The following is a 22028-nucleotide window of genomic DNA, read 5'->3' on the forward strand; positions in this document are numbered from 1 at the left end:
TGTAGCTCTGCGTTTGGGGTCGCAACAGTCAGGTTGTGTTTGTGCTGAACGCTGGTGCTCCAGCATCCATTAAGAATGACTGAGGAAGAAACCAGGCCCCAATGTGATGACATCACACTACACTTGCCTTTAAAGTCCATTTCCAAGATGTTTGTGGATATAGTTTCTCTGGCCAAAACTCAGCTGATGCTAATTTAATCTGACTTGGTCCAAATAGGCTACTGTATGATGGAATTTGAAGGAGAAATCCAAATCCAGAGTATTTGACTAAACACAGCATTTAACATAGCAGAAGTGTGTGTGTGTTCTCTCTGTCTGTTCCAGGGTGCTGTCTGAATATTAGAACAACATAGTCTCTTTAGAAACATCACAGAGAAGTTTAGCTGGCCAGTCCATCTGGAGAGATGTCATGTTTAATGTACCGTGTACCGTGTACCTCTCTCTCCAGGTTGTCATGTTTAATGTACCGTGTACCTCTCTCTTCAGGTTGTCATGATTAATGTACCGTGTACCTCTCTCTCCAGGTTGTCATGTTTAATGTACCGTGTACCGTGTACCTCTCTCTCCAGGTTGTCATGTTTAATGTACCGTGTACCTCTCTCTCCAGGTTGTCATGTTTAATGTACCGTGTACCGTGTACCTCTCTCTTCAGGTTGTCATGGTTAATGTACCGTGTACCGTGTACCTCTCTCTCCAGGTTGTCATGTTTAATGTACCGTGTACCGTGTACCTCTCTCTCCAGGTTGTCATGTTTAATGTACCGTGTATCGTGTACCTCTCTCTCCAGGTTGTCATGTTTAATGTACCGTGTACCTCTCTCTCCAGGTTGTCATGTTTAATGTACCGTGTACCGTGTACCTCTCTCTCCAGGTTGTCATGTTTAATGTACCGTGTATCGTGTACCTCTCTCTCCAGGTTGTCATGTTTAATGTACCGTGTACCTCTCTCTCCAGGTTGTCATGGTTAATGTACCGTGTACCGTGTACCTCTCTCTCCAGGTTGTCATGTTTAATGTACCGTGTATCGTGTACCTCTCTCTCCAGGTTGTCATGTTTAATGTACCGTGTACCCCTCTCTCCAGGTTGTCATGGTTAATGTACCGTGTACCGTGTACCTCTCTCTCCAGGTTGTCATGTTTAATGTACCGTGTACCTCTCTCTCCAGGTTGTCATGTTTAATGTACCGTGTACCTCTCTCTCCAGGTTGTCATGTTTAACGTACCGTGTACCCCTCTCTCCAGGTTGTCATGTTTAATGTTTTGTGTACCTCTCTCTCTCTCTCTCTCCAGGTTGTCATGTTTAATGTTTTGTGTACCTCTCTCTCTCTCTCTCTCCAGGTTGTCATGTTTAATGTTTTGTGTACCTCTCTCTCTCTCTCTCTCCAGGTTGTCATGTTTAATGTTTTGTGTACCTCTCTCTCTCTCTCTCTCTCTCTCCAGGTTGTCATGTTTAATGTTTTGTGTACCTCTCTCTCTCTCTCTCTCTCTCTCCAGGTTGTCATGTTTAATGTTTTGTGTACCTCTCTCTCTCTCTCTCTCCAGGTTGTCATGTTTAATGTTTTGTGTACCTCTCTCTCTCTCTCTCCAGGTTGTCATGTTTAATGTTTTGTGTACCTCTCTCTCTCTCTCTCTCTCTCCAGGTTGTCATGTTTAGTGTTTTGTGTACCTCTCTCTCTCTCTCTCTCTCTCCAGGTTGTCATGTTTAATGTTTTGTGTAACTCTCTCTCTCTCTCTCTCTCTCCAGGTTGTCATGTTTAATGTTTTATGTACCTCTCTCTCTCTCTCTCTCTCTCTCCAGGTTGTCATGTTTAATGTTTTATGTACCTCTCTCTCTCTCTCTCCAGGTTGTCATGTTTAATGTTTTGTGTACCTCTCTCTCTCTCTCTCTCTCTCTCTCTCTCTCCAGGTTGTCATGTTTAATGTTTTGTGTACCTCTCTCTCTCTCTCTCTCCAGGTTGTCATGTTTAATGTTTTGTGTACCTCTCTCTCTCTCTCTCTCTCTCTCTCTCTCTCTCTCCAGGTTGTCATGTTTAATGTTTTGTGTACCTCTCTCTCTCTCTCTCTCTCTCTCTCTCCAGGTTGTCATGTTTAATGTTTTGTGTAACTCTCTCTCTCTCTCTCTCTCTCCAGGTTGTCATGTTTAATGTTTTATGTACCTCTCTCTCTCTCTCTCTCTCTCTCCAGGTTGTCATGTTTAGTGTTTTGTGTACCTCTCTCTCTCTCTCTCTCTCTCCAGGTTGTCATGTTTAATGTTTTGTGTACCTCTCTCTCTCTCTCTCTCTCCAGGTTGTCATGTTTAATGTTTTGTGTACCTCTCTCTCTCTCCAGGTTGTCAGGCTGACTTCTGGGGCCCCCACTGCACTAACCGGTGCCAGTGTCAGAACCGGGCCCAGTGTAACCCTATCACGGGGGCGTGTGTGTGTACGGACGGGTACCAGGGCTGGCGCTGCGAGGAGCTGTGTGAGGCAGGGCTCTACGGGAAGGGATGCCAGCTAGAGTGCCAGTGTCTCAACGGTGCCACCTGCCATCACGAGACCGGAGAGTGCCTCTGTTCACCGGGATACACCGGGGCTATGTGAGTGTCTTCAGTCACCTCATCAGTCTATGACCCTATGACTATCATGACACCTACTGTTTCCTGGTTATTGTGTAGGGGTTTGTCCTCAGGGGCTCCAGGTGATGTAGGAGATTGTTTTAAGTTGATGGGATGACTCATCTGTTTACCGGGGCATTGTGAGTGTCTGCACTTTTCCCTTACTGTTAACTGGTTATCTTATCTACTGTTCTCCTCTGGTCCAGGTTGAGCGATGAATCTGAAAGTGTATATGCTGTTTAACATCGGTAGTCAAAGTGACAACTATATATACAGTACCAGTCTGTTTGGATATAGCTACTCATTCAAGGGCTTTTCTTAATTTTGAATATTTTCTACATTGTAGAATAATAGTGAAGACATCAAAACTATGAAATAACACATATGGAATCATGTAGTAACCAAAAAGCTTTAAACAAATCAAAATATATTTTTATTTTTAAAATTCTTCAAAGTAGCCACCCTTTGCCTTGATGACAGCTTTGCACACTCTTAGCTATTCTCTCAACCAGCTTCATGAGGAATGCTTTTCCAACAGAGTTCCCAACAGAGCACTTGTTGGCTGCTTTTCTTTCAATCTGCGTTCCAACTCATCCCTAACCATCTCAGTTGGGTTGAGGTCGTGTGATTGTGGAGGCCAGGTCATCTGACGCAGCACTCCATCACTCTCACTGGTCAAATATGCCTTACACAGCATGGGGGTGTGTTTTGGGTCATTGCCCTGTTGAAAAACAAACGATAGTCCCACTAAGCCCAAACCAGATGGGATGGCGTTTCGCTGCAGAATACTGTGGTAGCCATGCTGGTTAAGTGTGCCTTGAATTCTAAATAAATCACAGAAAGTGTCACCAGCAAAGCACCTCCTCCTCCATGCTTCACGGTGGGAACCACACATGCGGAGATCATCCTTTCACCCACACCGTGTCTCACAGACACGGCGGTTGGAACCAAAAATCTCAAATTTGGACTCATCAGACCAAAGGACAGATTTCCACCGGTCTAATGTCCATTGCTCGTGTTTCTTGGCCCAAGCAAGTCTCTTCTTCTTTTTGGTGTCCTTTAGTAGTGGTTTCTTAGCAGCAATTTGACCATAAAGGCCTGATTCACACAGTCTCCTCTGAACAGTTGATGTTGAGATGTGTCTGTTACTTGAACTCTGTGAAAAACATTTTTGGGGCTGCAATCTGCAGTGCAGTTAACTCTAATGAACTTATCCTCTGCAGCAGAGGTAACTCTGGGTCTTCCTTTCCTGTGGCGGTCCTCATGAGAGCCAGTTTCATCATAGCGCTTGATGGTTTTTGCGACTGCACTTGAAGAAACTTTCAACGCTCTAGAAATGTTTCGCTTTGACTGACCTTCATGTCTTAAAGTAATGATGGACTGTCGTTTCTCTTTGCTTATTTGAGCTGTTCTTGCCATAATATGGACTTGGCCTTTTACTAAATAGGGCTATCTTCTGTATACCACCCCTAAATCAAATCAAATCAAATGTATTTATATAGCCCTTCTTACATCAGCTGATGTCTCAAAGTGCTGTACCCAGCCTAAAACCCCAAATAACAAACAATGCAGGTGTAGAAGCACGGTGGCTAGGAAAAACTCCCTAGAAAGGCCAAAACCTAGGAAGAAACCTAGAGAGGAACCAGGCTATGAGGGGTGGCCAGTCCTCTTCTGGCTGTGCCGGGTGGAGATTATAACAGAACATGGCCAAGATGTTCAAATGTTCATAAATGACCAGCATGGTCAGATAATAATAATCACAGTAGTTGTCGAGGGTGCAACAAGTCAGCACCTCAAGATTAAATGTCAGTTGGCTTTTCATAGCCGATCATTGAGAGTATCTCTACCGCTCCTGCTGTCTCTAGAGAGTTGAAAACAGCAGGTCTGGGACAGGTAGCACGTCCGGTGAACAGGTCAGGGTTCCATAGCCGCAGGCAGAATAGTTGAAACTGGAGCAGCAGCACGGCCAGGTGGACTGGGGACAGCAAGGAGTCATCATGCCAGGTAGTCCTGAGGCATGGTCCTTGGCCTCAGGTCCTCCAAGAGAGAGAAAGAAAGAAAGAGAGAAAGAAAGAGAGAATTAGAGAGAGCATACTTAAATTGACACAGGACACCAGATAAGACAGGAGAAATACTCCAGATATAACAGACTGACCCTAGCCCCCCGACACATAAACTACTGCAGTATAAATACTGGAGGCTGAGACAGGAGGGGTCAGGAGACTCTGTGGCCCCATCTGATGATACCCCAGACAGAGCCAAACAGGCAGGATACAACCCCACCCACTTTGCCAAGCACAGGCCCCACACCACTAGAGGGATATCTTCAAACACATTTACATTACATTACATTTAAGTCATTTAGCAGACGCTCTTATCCAGAGCGACTTACAAATTGGTGCATTCACCTTATGATATCCAGTGGAACAACCACTTTACAATAGTGCATCTAAATCTTTTAAGGGGGGGGGTTAGAAGGATTACTTTATCCTATCCTAGGTATTCCTTAAAGAGGTGGGGTTTCAGGTGTCTCCGGAAGGTGGTGATTGACTCCGCTGTCCTGGCGTCGTGAGGGAGCTTGTTCCACCATTGGGGTGCCTGAGCAGCGAACAGTTTTGACTGGGCTGAGCGGGAACTGTGCTTCCTCAGAGGTAGGGGGGCCAGCAGGCCAGAGGTGGATGAACGCAGTGCCCTTGTTTGGGTGTAGGGCCTGATCAGAGCCTGAAGGTATGGAGGTGCCGTTCCCTTCACAGCTCCGTAGGCAATCACCATGGTCTTGTAGCGGATGCGAGCTTCAACTGGAAGCCAGTGGAGAGAGCGGAGGAGCGGGGTGACGTGAGAGAACTTGGGAAGGTTGAACACCAGACGGGCTGCGGCGTTCTGGATGAGTTGTAGGGGTTTAATGGCACAGGCAGGGAGCCCAGCCAACAGCGAGTTGCAGTAATCCAGACGGGAGATGACAAGTGCCTGGATTAGGACCTGCGCCGCTTCCTGTGTGAGGCAGGGTCGTACTCTGCGAATGTTGTAGAGCATGAACCTACAGGATCGGGTCACCGCCTTGATGTTAGTGGAGAACGACAGGGTGTTGTCCAGGATCACGCCAAGGTTCTTAGCACTCTGGGAGGAGGACACAAGGGAGTTGTCAACCGTGATGGCGAGATCATGGAACGGGCAGTCCTTCCCCGGGAGGAAGAGCAGCTCCGTCTTGCCGAGGTTCAGCTTGAGCTGGTGATCCGTCATCCACACTGATATGTCTGACAGACATGCAGAGATGCGATTCGCCGCCTGGTTATCAGAAGGGGGAAAGGAGAAGATTAATTGTGTGTCGTCTGCATAGCAATGATAGGAGAGACCATGTGAGGATATGACAGAGCCAAGTGACTTGGTGTATAGCGAGAATAGGAGAGGGCCTAGAACAGAGCCCTGGGGGACACCAGTGGTGAGAGCGCATGGTGCGGAGACAGATTCTCGCCACGCCACCTGGTAGGAGCGACCTGTCAGGTAGGACGCAATCCAAGCGTGGGCCGCGCCGGAGATGCCCAACTCGGAGAGGGTGGAGAGGAGGATCTGATGGTTCACAGTATCAAAGGCAGCAGATAGGTCTAGAAGGATGAGAGCAGAGGAGAGAGAGTTAGCTTTAGCAGTGCGGAGAGCCTCCGTGACACAGAGAAGAGCAGTCTCAGTTGAATGCCCAGTCTTGAAACCTGACTGATTAGGATCAAGAAGGTCATTCTGAGAGAGATAGCAGGAGAGCTGGCCAAGGACGGCACGTTCAAGAGTTTTGGAGAGAAAAGAAAGAAGGGATACTGGTCTGTAGTTGTTGACATCGGAGGGATCGAGTGTAGGTTTTTTCAGAAGGGGTGCAACTCTCGCTCTCTTGAAGACGGAAGGGACATAGCCAGCGGTCAAGGATGAGTTGATGAGCGAGGTGAGGAAGGGGAGAAGGTCTCCGGAAATGGTCTGGAGAAGAGAGGAGGGGATCGGGTCAAGTGGGCAGGTTGTTGGGCGGCCGGCCGTCACAAGACGCGAGATTTCATCTGGAGAGAGAGGGGAGAAAGAGGTCAAAGCACAGGGTAGGGCAGTGTGAGCAGGACCAGCGGTGTCGTTTGACTTAGCAAACGAGGATCGGATATCGTCAACCTTCTTTTCAAAATGGTTGACGAAGTCATCCGCAGAGAGGGAGGAGGGGGGGGGAGGGGGAGGAGGATTTAGGAGGGAGGAGAAGGTAGAAAAGAGCTTCCTAGGGTTAGAGGCAGATGCTTGGAATTTAGAGTGGTAGAAAGTGGCTTTAGCAGCAGAGACAGAAGAGGAGAATGTAGAGAGGAGGGAGTGAAAGGATGCCAGGTCCGCAGGGAGGCGAGTTTTCCCCCATTTCCGCTCGGCTGCCCGGAGCCCTGTTCTGTGAGCTCGTAGTGAGTCGTCGAGCCACGGAGCAGGAGGGGAGGACCGAGCCGGCCTGGAGGATAGGGGACAGAGAAAATCAAAGGATGCAGAAAGGGAGGAGAGGAGGGTTGAGGAGGCAGAATCAGGAGATAGGTTGGAGAAGGTTTGAGCAGAGGGAAGAGATGATAGGATGGAAGAGGAGAGAGTAGCGGGAGAGAGAGAGCGAAGGTTGGGACGGCGCAATACCATCCGAGTAGGGGCAGAGTGAGAAGTGTTGGATGAGAGCAAGAGGGAAAAGGATACAAGGTAGTGGTCGGAGATTTGGAGGGGAGTTGCAATGAGATTAGTGGAAGAACAGCATCTAGTAAAGATGAGGTCAAGCGTATTGCCTGCCTTGTGAGTAGGGGGGGAAGGTGAGAGGGTGAGGTCAAAAGAGGAGAGGAGTGGAAAGAAGGAGGCAGAGAGGAATGAGTCAAAGGTAGACGTGGGGAGGTTAAAGTCACCCAGAACTGTGAGAGCTGAGCCATCCTCAGGAAAGGAACTTATCAAGGCGTCAAGCTCATTGATGAACTCTCCAAGGGAACCTGGAGGGCGATAAATGATAAGGATGTTAAGCTTGAAAGGGCTGGTAACTGTGACAGCATGGAATTCAAATGAGGAGATAGAGAGATGGGTCAGGGGAGAAAGAGAGAATGTCCACTTGGGAGAGATGAGGATTCCAGTGCCACCACCCCGCTGGCTCGATGCTCTAGGGGTATGCGAGAACACGTGGGCAGACGAAGAGAGAGCAGTAGGAGTAGCAGTGTTATCTGTGGTAATCCATGTTTCCGTCAGCGCCAGGAAGTCTAGGGACTGGAGGGTAGCATAGGCTGAGATGAACTCAGCCTTGTTGGCTGCAGACCGGCAGTTCCAGAGGCTGCCGGAGACCTGGAACTCCACGTGGGTCGTGCGCGCTGGGACCACCAGGTTAGAGTGGCAGCGCCCACGCGGTGTGAAGCGTTTGTATGGCCTGTGCAGAGAGGAGAGAACAGGGATAGACAGACACATAGTTGACAAGCTACAGAAGTGTTGTTTCTTGTATTATTGTCTCTTGTGTCTTTAGAGAACTGTTTCACTTTGATATCCTTTTTCTTCTGTCCTGATTTTCTCTTTCTTTTCTTCTGTTAACTAGATATTCTTTGTTGTTCTTCGTTAGCTAGCTAGCTTCTTCCAAAAGAGTCCCTAGCAACTGCTTAGCAACTGGTAAACAATTCAGCTAGCTAAGATAACTACAATTTTATGAAAAATAGTTATTTTTCAAAAGCCTATCTTCTTTGTTTGTTGCTTGTTTTTTCTCCTATTCAGTCTTGCAGTTTTCTTTTGCTTTTTTCCAATGTACTTCACTCTAAAAACCATGTAAATTTCAATATTTGTAGGAGCTCATTTTTCAGCTGCTGCTGCTCAAATTGGAGTTCCGAAACACCAACTTACCATCCTGAGACAAGGCCGAGTATAGCCCACAAAGATCTCCCAAGGGGGGATGCCAACCCAGACAGGAAGACCACGTCAGTGACTCAACCCACTCAAGTGACGCACCCCTTCTAGGGATGGCATGGAAGAACACCCTACCTTGTCACAACACAACTGATTGGCTCAATCGCATTAAGAAGGAAAGAAATTCCACAAATTAACTTTTAACAAGGCACACCTGTTAATTGAAATGCATTCCAGGTGACTACCTCATGGAGCTGGTTGAGAGAATACCAAGATTGTGCAAAGCTGTCATCAAGGCAAAGGGTGTCTACTTTGAAGAATCTCGAGTATAATTTGATTTGTTTAACACTTTTTGGGTTACTACATGATTTTACATGTTATTTCATAGTTTCGATGTCTCCACTATCATTCTACAATGTAGAAAATAGCGAAAAAAATAAAAAAAACCTTGAAAGAGTAGGTGTGGCCAAACTTTTGACTGATACTGTATATATAACTCTATATATATATATATATATATATATATATATATATATATATATATATATATATATATATAAAACAACTGTACATACATGTAACGATTACGCTGAGAATCAGGAAGCAAGTTCAGGGAGTGAGTGTTTTAATAAATATAAGAAACAACAAACAGGAAACACAAACAACACACCGACATCAAAACAGAGTCAATAACACCTGAGGAAAGAACCAAGGGGAGTGACAGATATAGGGAAGATAATCAAGGAGGTATTGGAGTCCAGGTGAGTGTCATGAGGCGCAGGTGAGCTAGACGATGGTGACAGGTGTGCAGGATAATCGGCAGCCTGATGACCTAGAGGTCAGAGAGGGCGTATACGTGACAGTACTGTATATATAACAACTATACATGTATATAACAATGGAGTTGGGTAAGACACATACAGATCAGACACCAGGCTATGTGTGGGTGCTTCAATACATTACATTACACAGTACAGATCAGACACCAGGCTATGTGTGGGTGCTTCAATACATTACACAGTACAGATCAGACACCAGGCTATGTGTGGGGGCTTCAATACATTACATTACACAGTACAGATCAGACACCAGGCTATGTGTGGGTGCTTCAATACATTACATTACACAGTACAGATCAGACACCAGGCTATGTGTGGGTGCTTCAATACATTACATCACACAGTACAGATCAGACACCAGGCTATGTGTGGGGGCTTCAATACATTACATTACACAGTACAGATCAGACACCAGGCTATGTGTGGGTGCTTCAATACATTACATCACACAGTACAGATCAGACACCAGGCTATGTGTGGGGGCTTCAATACATTACATTACACAGTACAGATCAGACACCAGGCTATGTGTGGGTGCTTCAATACATTACACAGTACAGATCAGACACCAGGCTATGTGTGGGGGCTTCAATACATTACACAGTACAGATCAGACACCAGGCTATGTGTGGGGGCTTCAATACATTACACAGTACAGATCAGACACCAGGCTATGTGTGGGGGCTTCAATACATTACATTACACAGTACAGATCAGACACCAGGCTATGTGTGGGGGCTTCAATACATTACATTACACAGTACAGATCAGACACCAGGCTATGTGTGGGGGCTTCAATACATTACATTACACAGTACAGATCAGACACCAGGCTATGTGTGGGGGCTTCAATACATTACATTACACAGTACAGATCAGACACCAGGCTATGTGTGGGTGCTTCAATACATTACACAGTACAGATCAGACACCAGGCTATGTGTGGGGGCTTCAATACATTACATTACACAGTACAGATCAGACACCAGGCTATGTGTGGGTGCTTCAATACATTACATTACACAGTACAGATCAGACACCAGGCTATGTGTGGGGGCTTCAATACATTACACAGTACAGATCAGACACCAGGCTATGTGTGGGGGCTTCAATACATTACACAGTACAGATCAGACACCAGGCTATGTGTGGGGGCTTCAATACATTACACAGTACAGATCAGACACCAGGCTATGTGTGGGGGCTTCAATACATTACACAGTACAGATCAGACACCAGGCTATGTGTGGGGGCTTCAATACATTACATTACACAGTACAGATCAGACACCAGGCTATGTGTGGGGGCTTCAATACATTACATTACACAGTACAGATCAGACACCAGGCTATGTGTGGGGGCTTCAATACATTACATTACACAGTACAGATCAGACACCAGGCTATGTGTGGGGGCTTCAATACATTACACAGTACAGATCAGACACCAGGCTATGTGTGGGGGCTTCAATACATTACACAGTACAGATCAGACACCAGGCTATGTGTGGGGGCTTCAATACATTACACAGTACAGATCAGACACCAGGCTATGTGTGGGTGCTTCAATACATTACACAGTACAGATCAGACACCAGGCTATGTGTGGGGGCTTCAATACATTACACAGTACAGATCAGACACCAGGCTATGTGTGGGGGCTTCAATACATTACATTACACAGTACAGATCAGACACCAGGCTATGTGTGGGTGCTTCAATACATTACATTACACAGTACAGATCAGACACCAGGCTATGTGTGGGGGCTTCAATACATTACACAGTACAGATCAGACACCAGGCTATGTGTGGGTGCTTCAATACATTACATTACACAGTACAGATCAGACACCAGGCTATGTGTGGGTGCTTCAATACATTACACAGTACAGATCAGACACCAGGCTATGTGTGGGTGCTTCAATACATTACACAGTACAGATCAGACACCAGGCTATGTGTGGGGGCTTCAATACATTACATTACACAGTACAGATCAGACACCAGGCTATGTGTGGGTGCTTCAATACATTACATTACACAGTACAGATCAGACACCAGGCTATGTGTGGGGGCTTCAATACATTACATCACACAGTACAGATCAGACACCAGGCTATGTGTGGGGGCTTCAATACATTACATTACACAGTACAGATCAGACACCAGGCTATGTGTGGGGGCTTCAATACATTACATTACACAGTACAGATCAGACACCAGGCTATGTGTGGGTGCTTCAATACATTACATTACACAGTACAGATCAGACACCAGGCTATGTGTGGGGGCTTCAATACATTACACAGTACAGATCAGACACCAGGCTATGTGTGGGGGCTTCAATACATTACATTACACAGTACAGATCAGACACCAGGCTATGTGTGGGGGCTTCAATACATTACACAGTACAGATCAGACACCAGGCTATGTGTGGGGGCTTCAATACATTACACAGTACAGATCAGACACCAGGCTATGTGTGGGTGCTTCAATACATTACATCACACAGTTTAGGTGGGTCTCATGATGTCTCCACTGGTCTCTTCCCGTGTCCCTTCAGCTGTGGTGAGCGGTGTCCCTCTGGTAGTCATGGCGCCCAGTGTGAGCTGCGTTGCCCGTGTCAGAACGGTGGAACGTGCCATCACGTCACGGGGGAGTGCTCCTGCCCCGCTGGATGGATGGTACGACCCAGACACCACACACAATTACACTCTCCTTTTCTACAGCTTTATTCACAGTCCACAGCCTTCTACCAGACAGCTTTATTCACAGTCCACAGCCTTCTACCAGACAGCTTTATTCACAGTCCACAGCCTTCTACCAGACAGCTTTATTCACAGTCCACAGCCTTCTACCAGACAGCTTTATTCACAGTCCACAGCCTTCTACCAGACAGCTTTATTCACAGTCCACGGCCTTCTACCAGACAGCTTTATTCACAGTCCACAGCCTTCTACCAGACAGCTTTATTCACAGTCCACAGCCTTCTACCAGACAGCTTTATTCACAGTCCACAGCCTTCTACCAGACAGCTTTATTCACAGTCCACAGCCTTCTACCAGACAGCTTTATTCACAGTCCACAGCCTTCTACCAGACAGCTTTATTCACAGTCCACGGCCTTCTACCAGACAGCTTTATTCACAGTCCACAGCCTTCTACCAGACAGCTTTATTCACAGTCCACAGCCTTCTACCTGACAGCTTTATTCACAGTCCACGGCCTTCTACCAGACAGCTTTATTCACAGTCCACAGCCTTCTACCAGACAGCTTTATTCACAGTCCACAGCCTTCTACCAGACAGCTTTATTCACAGTCCACAGCCTTCTACCAGACAGCTTTATTCACAGTCCACGGCCTTCTACCAGACAGCTTTATTCACAGTCCACAGCCTTCTACATTACTGTACTTACTGTCAAACCACACTAACTCTCTGAATCTATAAAACATTACTGTACTTACTGTCAAACCACACTAACTCTCTGAATCTATAAAACATTACTGTACTTACTGTCAAACCACACTAACTCTCTGAATCTATAAAACATTACTGTACTTACTGTCAAACCACACTAACTCTCTGAATCTATAAAACATTACTGTACTTACTGTCAAACCACACTAACTCTCTGAATCTGTAAAACATTACTGTACTTACTGTCAAACCACACTAACTCTCTGAATCTGTAAAATATTACTGTACTTACTGTCAAACCACACTAACTCTCTGAATCTGTAAAACATTACTGTACTTACTGTCAAACCACACTAACTCTCTGAATCTATAAAACATTACTGTACTTACTGTCAAACCACACTAACTCTCTGAATCTATAAAACATTACTGTACTTACTGTCAAACCACACTAACTCTCTGAATCTGTAAAACATTACTGTACTTACTGTCAAACCACACTAACTCTCTGAATCTATAAAACATTACTGTACTTACTGTCAAACCACACTAACTCTCTGAATCTATAAAACATTACTGTACTTACTGTCAAACCACACTAACTCTCTGAATCTATTAAATTATGTTTTCTCATTGTTCCCAGAAACCACAACATGTACCACAGACTAACAGTCTACTGTGGTAGTGTTCTCAGAAAACACAACATGTACCACAGACTAACAGTCTACTGTGGTAGTGTTCTCAGAAACCACAACATGTACCACAGACTAACAGTCTACTGTGGTAGTGTTCTCAGAAACCACAACATGTACCACAGACTAACAGTCTACTGTGGTAATGTTCTTAGAAACCACAACATGTACCACAGACTAACAGTCTACTGTGGTAGTGTTCTCAGAAACCACAACATGTACCACAGACTAACAGTCTACTGTGGTAGTGTTCTCAGAAACCACAACATGTACCACAGACTAACAGTCTACTGTGGTAGTGTTCTCAGAAACCACAACATGTACCACAGACTAACAGTCTACTGTGGTAGTGTTCTCAGAAACCACAACATGTACCACAGACTAACAGTCTACTGTGGTAATGTTCTTAGAAACCCTTTCTAATGATGTTATCAGGAATGTTATAATGGTTTTTCTGAATGATTTTCCAACTGCTGCATGTTGAAAGACATTTGGCTGGTTAACCTTGGATTTCTTCTGACTCCTTGTTGTGTATGTGTGTGGTCCTCAGGGCTCGGTGTGTGCCCAGCCGTGCCAGTTTGGCACCTACGGCATCAACTGCAGCCAGGAGTGCCCCTGCCGGAACAGAGGTCTGTGTGACCACATCAGTGGGCAGTGCCAATGCACCGCCGGCTACAGCGGAGAGAGGTAGGGCACTGGGCTTGGCAACTTCACCTCAAGAAGTAGGACATTTCATCACAATATGTGCACTGACGAGAGAGAGAGAGAGAGAGAGAGAGAGAGAGAGAGAGAGAGAGAGAGAGAGAGTGAGAGAGAGAGAGAGAGATCCGATCTTGATTAATTTCACCGTTTTATTTGACCATTGTACTGGATACAGGACAACGCCATTAAAACCATCTGTAGTGTCCAAAACGTCTTTCAACCTGTCAGTCATTCCCTTGGCAGCAAGAGCCTCTCGGTGGACGCTGCAGTGTACTCGAGTGGCGTCGGGAGCAACTGCTTGCACGCTCCACCATGTCTCCCTGTCATGGCTTTTGCTTGTTATTTGGCTGAAAACTAGATGGTTTAATTTTATTTTTGGCAGTGAAAACGAGGCTACTCAGGCAAGGAAAACATTAACCCAAATGTATAGCCCTGTTGGAAAATATAAATGGACTGTTTGAAAATGTGAATCACATTTTTATTTGGCGTACCGACGACGGCATTGAGAGAACCTCTGTTTGGGAATAGCCCAACTAGAAGACAGCTGAGAGAGAGAGAGAGAGAGAAGGGGGGAGGGAGAGAGAGTAAAATGTCTTAATTATTTTTTACCTTTTCTGAGTGTAATATTTACTGTTCATTTTTATTGTTTATTTCACTTTTATTTATTAGAGAGAGAGAGAACCTCCAGCTACAGAGGAGAGCGGTAGGGCACTGTGCTTGGCATAGGAAACAGTCAAATAGGACACTTCATCGCTATGTGTGGCCACCCTGAATGGAAGCTTTCACTGTGTAGGCCTACATGGGAAGACTGGATTGGCGTTCCGTTTAGTTCAACTTCTATTTTCCACACATGAATGTAGATATTTCAACTTGTATTTTCCACACATGAATGTAGATATTTCAACTTGATTTCAAGTGTTTGTCTGGAAATGTCCTCAAGTATCAGCAAGTTCCAATGTATTCCTTTTATTAGTCAACTAATTTCTTAATCTCTCTTTCTTTCTGCCTCTCTCTCTCTCTCTCTCTCTATCCTCTCTCTCTCTATCCTCTCTCTTTCTCTCTCTCGCGCTCTCTCTCGCGCTCTTTCTCTCTCTTTCTCTCTTTCTCTCTCTCTCTCCTCTCTCTCCTCTCTCTCCTCTCTCTCCCCTCTCTCTCTGGCAGACAGATTTATTATCTCTGCTAGACACATTGTCCAGAGGAATACCTCTCTTCCAACCTGTCACACACACACACACACACACACACACACACACACACACACACACACACACACACACACACACACACACACACACACACACACACACACACACACACACACACACACACACACACACACACACACACATCCTCTCTCTCTCCCCTCTCCTTCTCCCCCACTCTCTCTCTTTATATTAAATCTGGCCAAATTACAGCCATTCTTTAGACCACAGACAGGTGTATTAGCCTGCGAGGAATCATTTCAGATTGACTTCTCTCACCATCCCGCCCTCTCTCCTTCCATCTCCCTCCCTCCCTCTCTCCTTCCATCTCCCTCCCTCCCTCTCTCCTTCCATCTCCCTCCCTCCCTCTCTCCTTCCATCTCCCTCCCTCCCTCTCTCCTTCCATCTCCCTCCCTCCCTCCCTCCCTCCCTCCCTCCCTCCCTCCCTCCTCCCTCCCTCCCTCCCTCCCTCCCTCCCTCCCTCCCTCCCTCCCTCCCTCTCTCCTTCCATCTCCCTCCCTCCCTCTATTCCAATGTGTTGCTAGATGAGGACCATGGGAAGTCTCTGTGATATAGCCATGATACCCAACGAGCCAGATTATTTAATTGAGCGATTCATCTCGGTTTTAATGGCTGTGTTATAGACGTGTTGTAATCACGCCAGAAGATTGTATATTTCACTTTGGCTACGACCCAAATGGCAACCTATTCTTTATGTAGTGTACTACCCTTGACCAGGCAAAAGTAGGGCACTAGGGCCCTAATCAAAAGTAGTGCACTATATAGGGAATATGGTGTGGTTTTGGGACACAGACAAAGTAAAGTACTGGGGAGGTGTACTTTATGTTCCTCCCACCCCCCCCTCATCAATACTATTCTGTATGTAGAGAGTCAACCCCCCTCATCATTACTATTCTGTATGTAGAGAGTTAACCCCCCTCATCATTACTATTCTGTATGTAGAGAGAGTCAACCCCCCTCATCATTACTATTCTGTATGTAGAGAGAGTCAACCCCCTCATCATTACTATTCTGTATGTAGAGAGAGTCAACCCCCCTCATCATTACTATTCTGTATGTAGAGAGAGTCAACCCCCTCATCATTACTATTCTGTATGTAGAGAGAGTCAACCCCCCTCATCATTACTATTCTGTATGTAGAGAGACTCAACCCCCTCATCATTACTATTCTGTATGTAGAGAGAGTCAACCCCCTCATCATTACTATTCTGTATGTAGAGAGAGTCAACCCCCCTCATCATTACTATTCTGTATGTAGAGAGAGTCAACCCCCCTCATCATTACTATTCTGTACGTAGAGAGAGTCAACCCCCCTCATCATTACTATTCTGTACGTAGAGAGAGTCAACCCCCCTCATCATTACTATTCTGTATGTAGAGAGAGTTAACCCCCCTCATCATTACTATTCTGTATGTAGAGAGAGTCAACCCCCCTCATCATTACTATTCTGTATGTAGAGAGAGTCAACCCCCCTCATCATTACTATTCTGTATGTAGAGAGAGTCAACCCCCCTCATCATCACTATTCTGTATGTAGAGAGAGTCAACCCCCTCATCATTACTATTCTGTATGTAGAGAGAGTCAACCCCCCTCATCATTACTATTCTGTATGTAGAGAGAGTCAACCCCCCTCATCATTACTATTCTGTATGTAGAGAGAGTCAACCCCCCTCATCATTACTATTCTGTATGTAGAGAGAGTCATTACTATTCTGTATGTAGAGAGAGTCAACCCCCCTCATCATTACTATTCTGTATGTAGAGAGAGTCAACCCCCCTCATCATTACTATTCTGTATGTAGAGAGAGTCAACCCCCCTCATCATTACTATTCTGTATGTAGAGAGAGTCAACCCCCCTCATCATTACTATTCTGTATGTAGAGAGAGTCAACCCCCCTCATCATTACTATTCTGTATGTAGAGAGAGTCATCATCACTGCTGTGAGATGTGTTCAGAACAATTAATGGCTGAGGATTCACCTTGAGTACGATCATCCAGGACTCTGTCTAATGTCTGTCCTGTTGTCCCTGGGGTAATGGTCTGTCTGTCTGTCTGTCTGTCTGTCTGTCTGTCTGTCTGTCTGTCTGTCTGTCTGTCTGTCTGTCTGTCTGTCTGTCTGTCTGTCTGTCTGTCTGTCTGTCTGTCTGTCTGTCTGTCTGTCTGTCTGTCTGTCTGTCTGTCTGTCCTGTTGTCCCTGTCTGTCGCTGTATGTATGGTGATGAGGTTTATGGTGTAATGGTGGCTTCATTGGTGTACAGTAACAGGTGTATGAAGCTGAAGAACATGGCTCCATTGGTGTTCAGTAACAGGTGTATGAAGCTGTATGGAGAACATGGGTCCATTGGTGTACAGTAACAGGTGTATGAAGCTGGAGAACATGGCTCCATTGGTGTACAGTAACAGGTGTATGAAGCTGTATGGAGAACATGGGTCCATTGGTGTACAGTAACAGGTATATGAAGCTGTATGGAGAACATGGCTCCATTGGTGTACAGTAACAGGTATATGAAGCTGGAGAACATGGCTCCATTGGTGTACAGTAACAGGTGTATGAAGCTGGAGAACATGGGTCCATTGGTGTACAGTAACAGGTGTATGAAGCTGTATGGAGAACATGGGTCCATTGGTGTACAGTAACAGGTGTATGAAGCTAGAGAACATGGGTCCATTGGTGTACAGTAACAGGTGTATGAAGCTGTATGGAGAACATGGCTCCATTGGTGTACAGTAACAGGTGTATGAAGCTGTATGGAGAACATGGCTCCATTGGTGTACAGTAACAGGTGTATGAAGCTGGAGAACATGGCTCCATTGGTGTTCAGTAACAGGTGTATGAAGCTGGAGAACATGGCTCCATTGGTGTACAGTAACAGGTGTATGAAGCTGTATGGAGAACATGGGTCCATTGGTGTACAGTAACAGGTGTATGAAGCTGTATGGAGAACATGGCTCCATTGGTGTACAGTAACAGGTGTATGAAGCTGGAGAACATGGCTCCATTGGTGTTCAGTAACAGGTGTATGAAGCTGTATGGAGAACATGGCTCCATTGGTGTACAGTAACAGGTGTATGAAGCTGTATGGAGAACATGGCTCCATTGGTGTACAGTAACAGGTGTATGAAGCTGAAGAACATGGGTCCATTGGTGTACAGTAACAGGTATATGAAGCTGTATGGAGAACATGGCTCCATTGGTGTACAGTAACAGGTGTATGAAGCTGTATGGAGAACATGGCTCCATTGGTGTACAGTAACAGGTGTATGAAGCTAGAGAACATGGCTCCATTGGTGTACAGTAACAGGTGTATGAAGCTGTATGGAGAACATGGCTCCATTGGTGTACAGTAACAGGTATATGAAGCTGTATAGAGAACATGGCTCCATTGGTGTACAGTAACAGGTGTATGAAGCTGTATGGAGAACATGGGTCCATTGGTGTACAGTAACAGGTGTATGAAGCTGTATAGAGAACATGGGTCCATTGGTGTACAGTAACAGGTGTATGAAGCTGGAGAACATGGCTCCATTGGTGTACAGTAACAGGTGTATGAAGCTGTATGGAGAACATGGCTCCATTGGTGTACAGTAACAGGTGTATGAAGCTGGAGAACATGGCTCCATTGGTGTACAGTAACAGGTGTATGAAGCTGTATGGAGAACATGGCTCCATTGGTGTACAGTAACAGGTGTATGAAGCTGGAGAACATGGCTCCATTGGTGTACAGTAACAGGTGTATGAAGCTGTATGGAGAACATACCGTTTGGGACTGGAATGGGATCAGCTCATTACTAGTATATCATGTTGGTGTGGAGATAATGAAGGTAACGTTGTAACCTGTAACCAGTAGAACAAATTGTTATGATAATGTATGATGGTAATGTACTGTAGGTCCTGTGAGTTAGGGAGGTGGAACAGAGGCCAGATGGTTATGATAATGGAGAGTGGTAATGTACTGTAGGTCCTGTGAGTTAGGGAGGTGGAACAGAGGCCAGATGGTTATGATAATGGATAGTGGTAATGTACTGTAGGTCCTGTGAGTTAGGGAGGTGGAACAGAGGCCAGATGGTTATGATAATGGATAGTGATAATGTACTGAAGGTCCTGTGAGTTAGGGAGGTGGAACAGAGGCCAGATGGTTATGATAATGGATAGTGGTAATGTACTGTAGGTCCTGTGAGTTAGGGAGGTGGAACAGAGGCCAGATGGTTATGATAATGGATAGTGATAATGTACTGAAGGTCCTGTGAGTTAGGGAGGTGGAACAGAGGCCAGATGGTTATGATAATGGATAGTGGTAATGTACTGTAGGTTCTGTGAGTTAGGGAGGTGGAACAGAGGCCAGATGGTTATGATAATGGATAGTGGTAATGTACTGTAGGTTCTGTGAGTTAGGGAGGTGGAACAGAGGCCAGATGGTTATGATAATGGATAGTGGTAATGTACTGTAGGTCCTGTGAGTTAGGGAGTTGGAACAGAGGCCAGATGGTTATGATAATGTATGATGGTAATGAACTGCAGGTCCTGTGAGTTAGGGAGGTGGAACAGAGGCCAGATGGTTATGATAATGGATAGTGGTAATGTTTCTATGTGGTGTAATGAAAACTACACATGCCAGACTATTAACAACATGCTGTCTCTCCCCCCTTCTCTCACCCTCTCTCCCCCCCCTCTCTCTCCCTCTCTGTCTCTCTCTCTCTCTCCTTTTATCTCCCTGTCTTTCTTTCTCTCTCCCACCTCTCTCTCGCTCTCCCTCTCTCTCTCTTTCTCTCTCCTTTTATCTCCCTCCGTCTGTCTGCCCCCCCTCTGTCTCTCCCCCTTTGTCTCTCTCTCTCCCCCGTCTCTCTCTCTCCCCCGTCTCTCTCTCTCTCCAGATGTCAGGAGGAGTGTCCAGGAGGGTCGTATGGTCCTCAGTGTGCACATAAGTGTGACTGTCAGAACAGAGCGAGGTGTTACCATGTCAACGGGGCCTGTCTGTGTGACGAGGGCTTCAAAGGTCCTAGCTGTCAGGACAGGTTCTGTCCCTCTGGACTGTATGGACTCATCTGTGATAAACACTGCCCCTGTAACGCCTCAAACACACTCAGGTACCGTCAATATGGACTCATCTGTGATAAATACTGTCTCTGTAACACCTCAACACACTCAGGTACCGTCAATATGGACTCATCTGTGATAAATACTGTCTCTGTAACACCTCAACACACTCAGGTACCATCTGTACTGAATAATGCTGTTTTGAGATGAAGTAGTATTTCTTCAAACAGTGAAGGAGGATGATGAGGATGAGGAGGAGGAGGATGAAAGTTGGAAGATAAAAAGTCTCCTGATTATTATATTGAACATTTATTTAACTAGTCAAGTCAGTTAAGAAGAAATTCTTATTTTCAATGACAGCCTAGGAACAGTGGGTTTACTGCCTTGTTCAGGGGCAGAACGACAGATTTTTACCTTGTCAGCTCGGGGGATTCAATCTAGCAACCTTTACGGTTACTGGCCCAACACTCTAACCACTAGGCTACCTGCTGGTTACTGGCCCAACGCTCTAACCACTAGGCTGCCTGCTGGTTACTGGCCCAACACTCTAACCACTAGGATACCTGCTGGTTACTGGCCCAACACTCTAACCACTAGGATACCTGCTGGTTACTGGCCCAACGCTCTAACCACTAGGCTACCTGCTGGTTACTGGCCCAACACTCTAACCACTAGGCTACCTGCTGGTTACTGACCCAACACTCTAACCACTAGACTACCTGCTGGTTACTGGCCCAACGCTCTAACCACTAGGCTACCTGCTGGTTACTGGCCCAACACCCTAACCACTAGGCTACCTGCTGGTTACTGGCCCAACACTCTAACCACTTGGCGACCTACTGGTTACTGGCCCAACGCTCTAACCACTAGACTACCTGCTGGTTACTGGCCCAACGCTCTAACCACTAGACTACCTGCTGGTTACTGTCCCAACGCTCTAACCACTAGACTACCTGCTGGTTACTGGTCCAACGCTCTAACCACTAGACTACCTGCTGGTACTGGCCCAACGCTCTAACCACTAGACTACCTACTGGTTACTAGCCCAACGCTCTGACCACTAGGCTACCTGATGGTTACTAACCCAACGCTCTAACCACTAGACTACCTGCTGGTTACTGGCCCAACGCTCTAACCACTAGGCTACCTGCTGGTTACTGGCCCAATGCTCTAACCACTAGGCTACCTGCTGGTTACTAACCCAACGCTCTAACCACTAGACTACCTGCTGGTTACTGGCCCAACGCTCTAACCACTAGGCTACCTGCTGGTTACTGGCCCAACGCTCTAACCACTAGGCTACCTGTTGGTTACTAGTCCAACGCTCTAACCACTAGACTACCTGCTGGTTACTGACCCAACGCTCTAACCACTAGGTTACCTGCTGGTTACTGACCCAACACTCTAACCACTAGGCTACCTGCTGGTTACTGGCTCAACACCCTAACCACTAGGCTACCTACTGGTTACTGGCCCAACGCTCTAACCACTAGGCTACCTGCTGGTTACTAGTCCAATGCTCTAACCACTATGTTACCTGCTGGTTACTGTCCCAACACTCTAACCACTAGACTACCTGCTGGTTACTGGTCCAACGCTCTAACCACTAGACTACCTGCTGGTTACTGGCCCAACGCTCTAACCACTAGACTACCTGCTGGTT

The 22028-nt window shown here is 46.1% G+C and overlaps 1 protein-coding gene across 2 annotated transcripts in view; it reads left to right on the forward strand.

The window, feature by feature from the left end:
* The window catches only part of LOC106593436 (multiple epidermal growth factor-like domains protein 11), a 386429-nt gene that overhangs the window by 203680 nt on the left and 160721 nt on the right, over positions 1-22028 (forward strand). For both annotated transcript variants that reach the window (XM_082969798.1, XM_082969799.1), the window contains exons 7-10: positions 2327-2573; positions 11855-11975; positions 13952-14088; positions 20203-20415. In XM_082969798.1, coding sequence (XP_082825924.1) covers positions 2327-2573; positions 11855-11975; positions 13952-14088; positions 20203-20415 — 718 coding nt within the window. The remainder of the gene's footprint in view (positions 1-2326; positions 2574-11854; positions 11976-13951; positions 14089-20202; positions 20416-22028) is intronic.

This window comes from Salmo salar, chromosome 26, assembly GCF_965601325.2.
Source record: "Salmo salar chromosome 26, fSalSal1, whole genome shotgun sequence".
Classification (NCBI taxonomy): domain Eukaryota; kingdom Metazoa; phylum Chordata; class Actinopteri; order Salmoniformes; family Salmonidae; genus Salmo; species Salmo salar.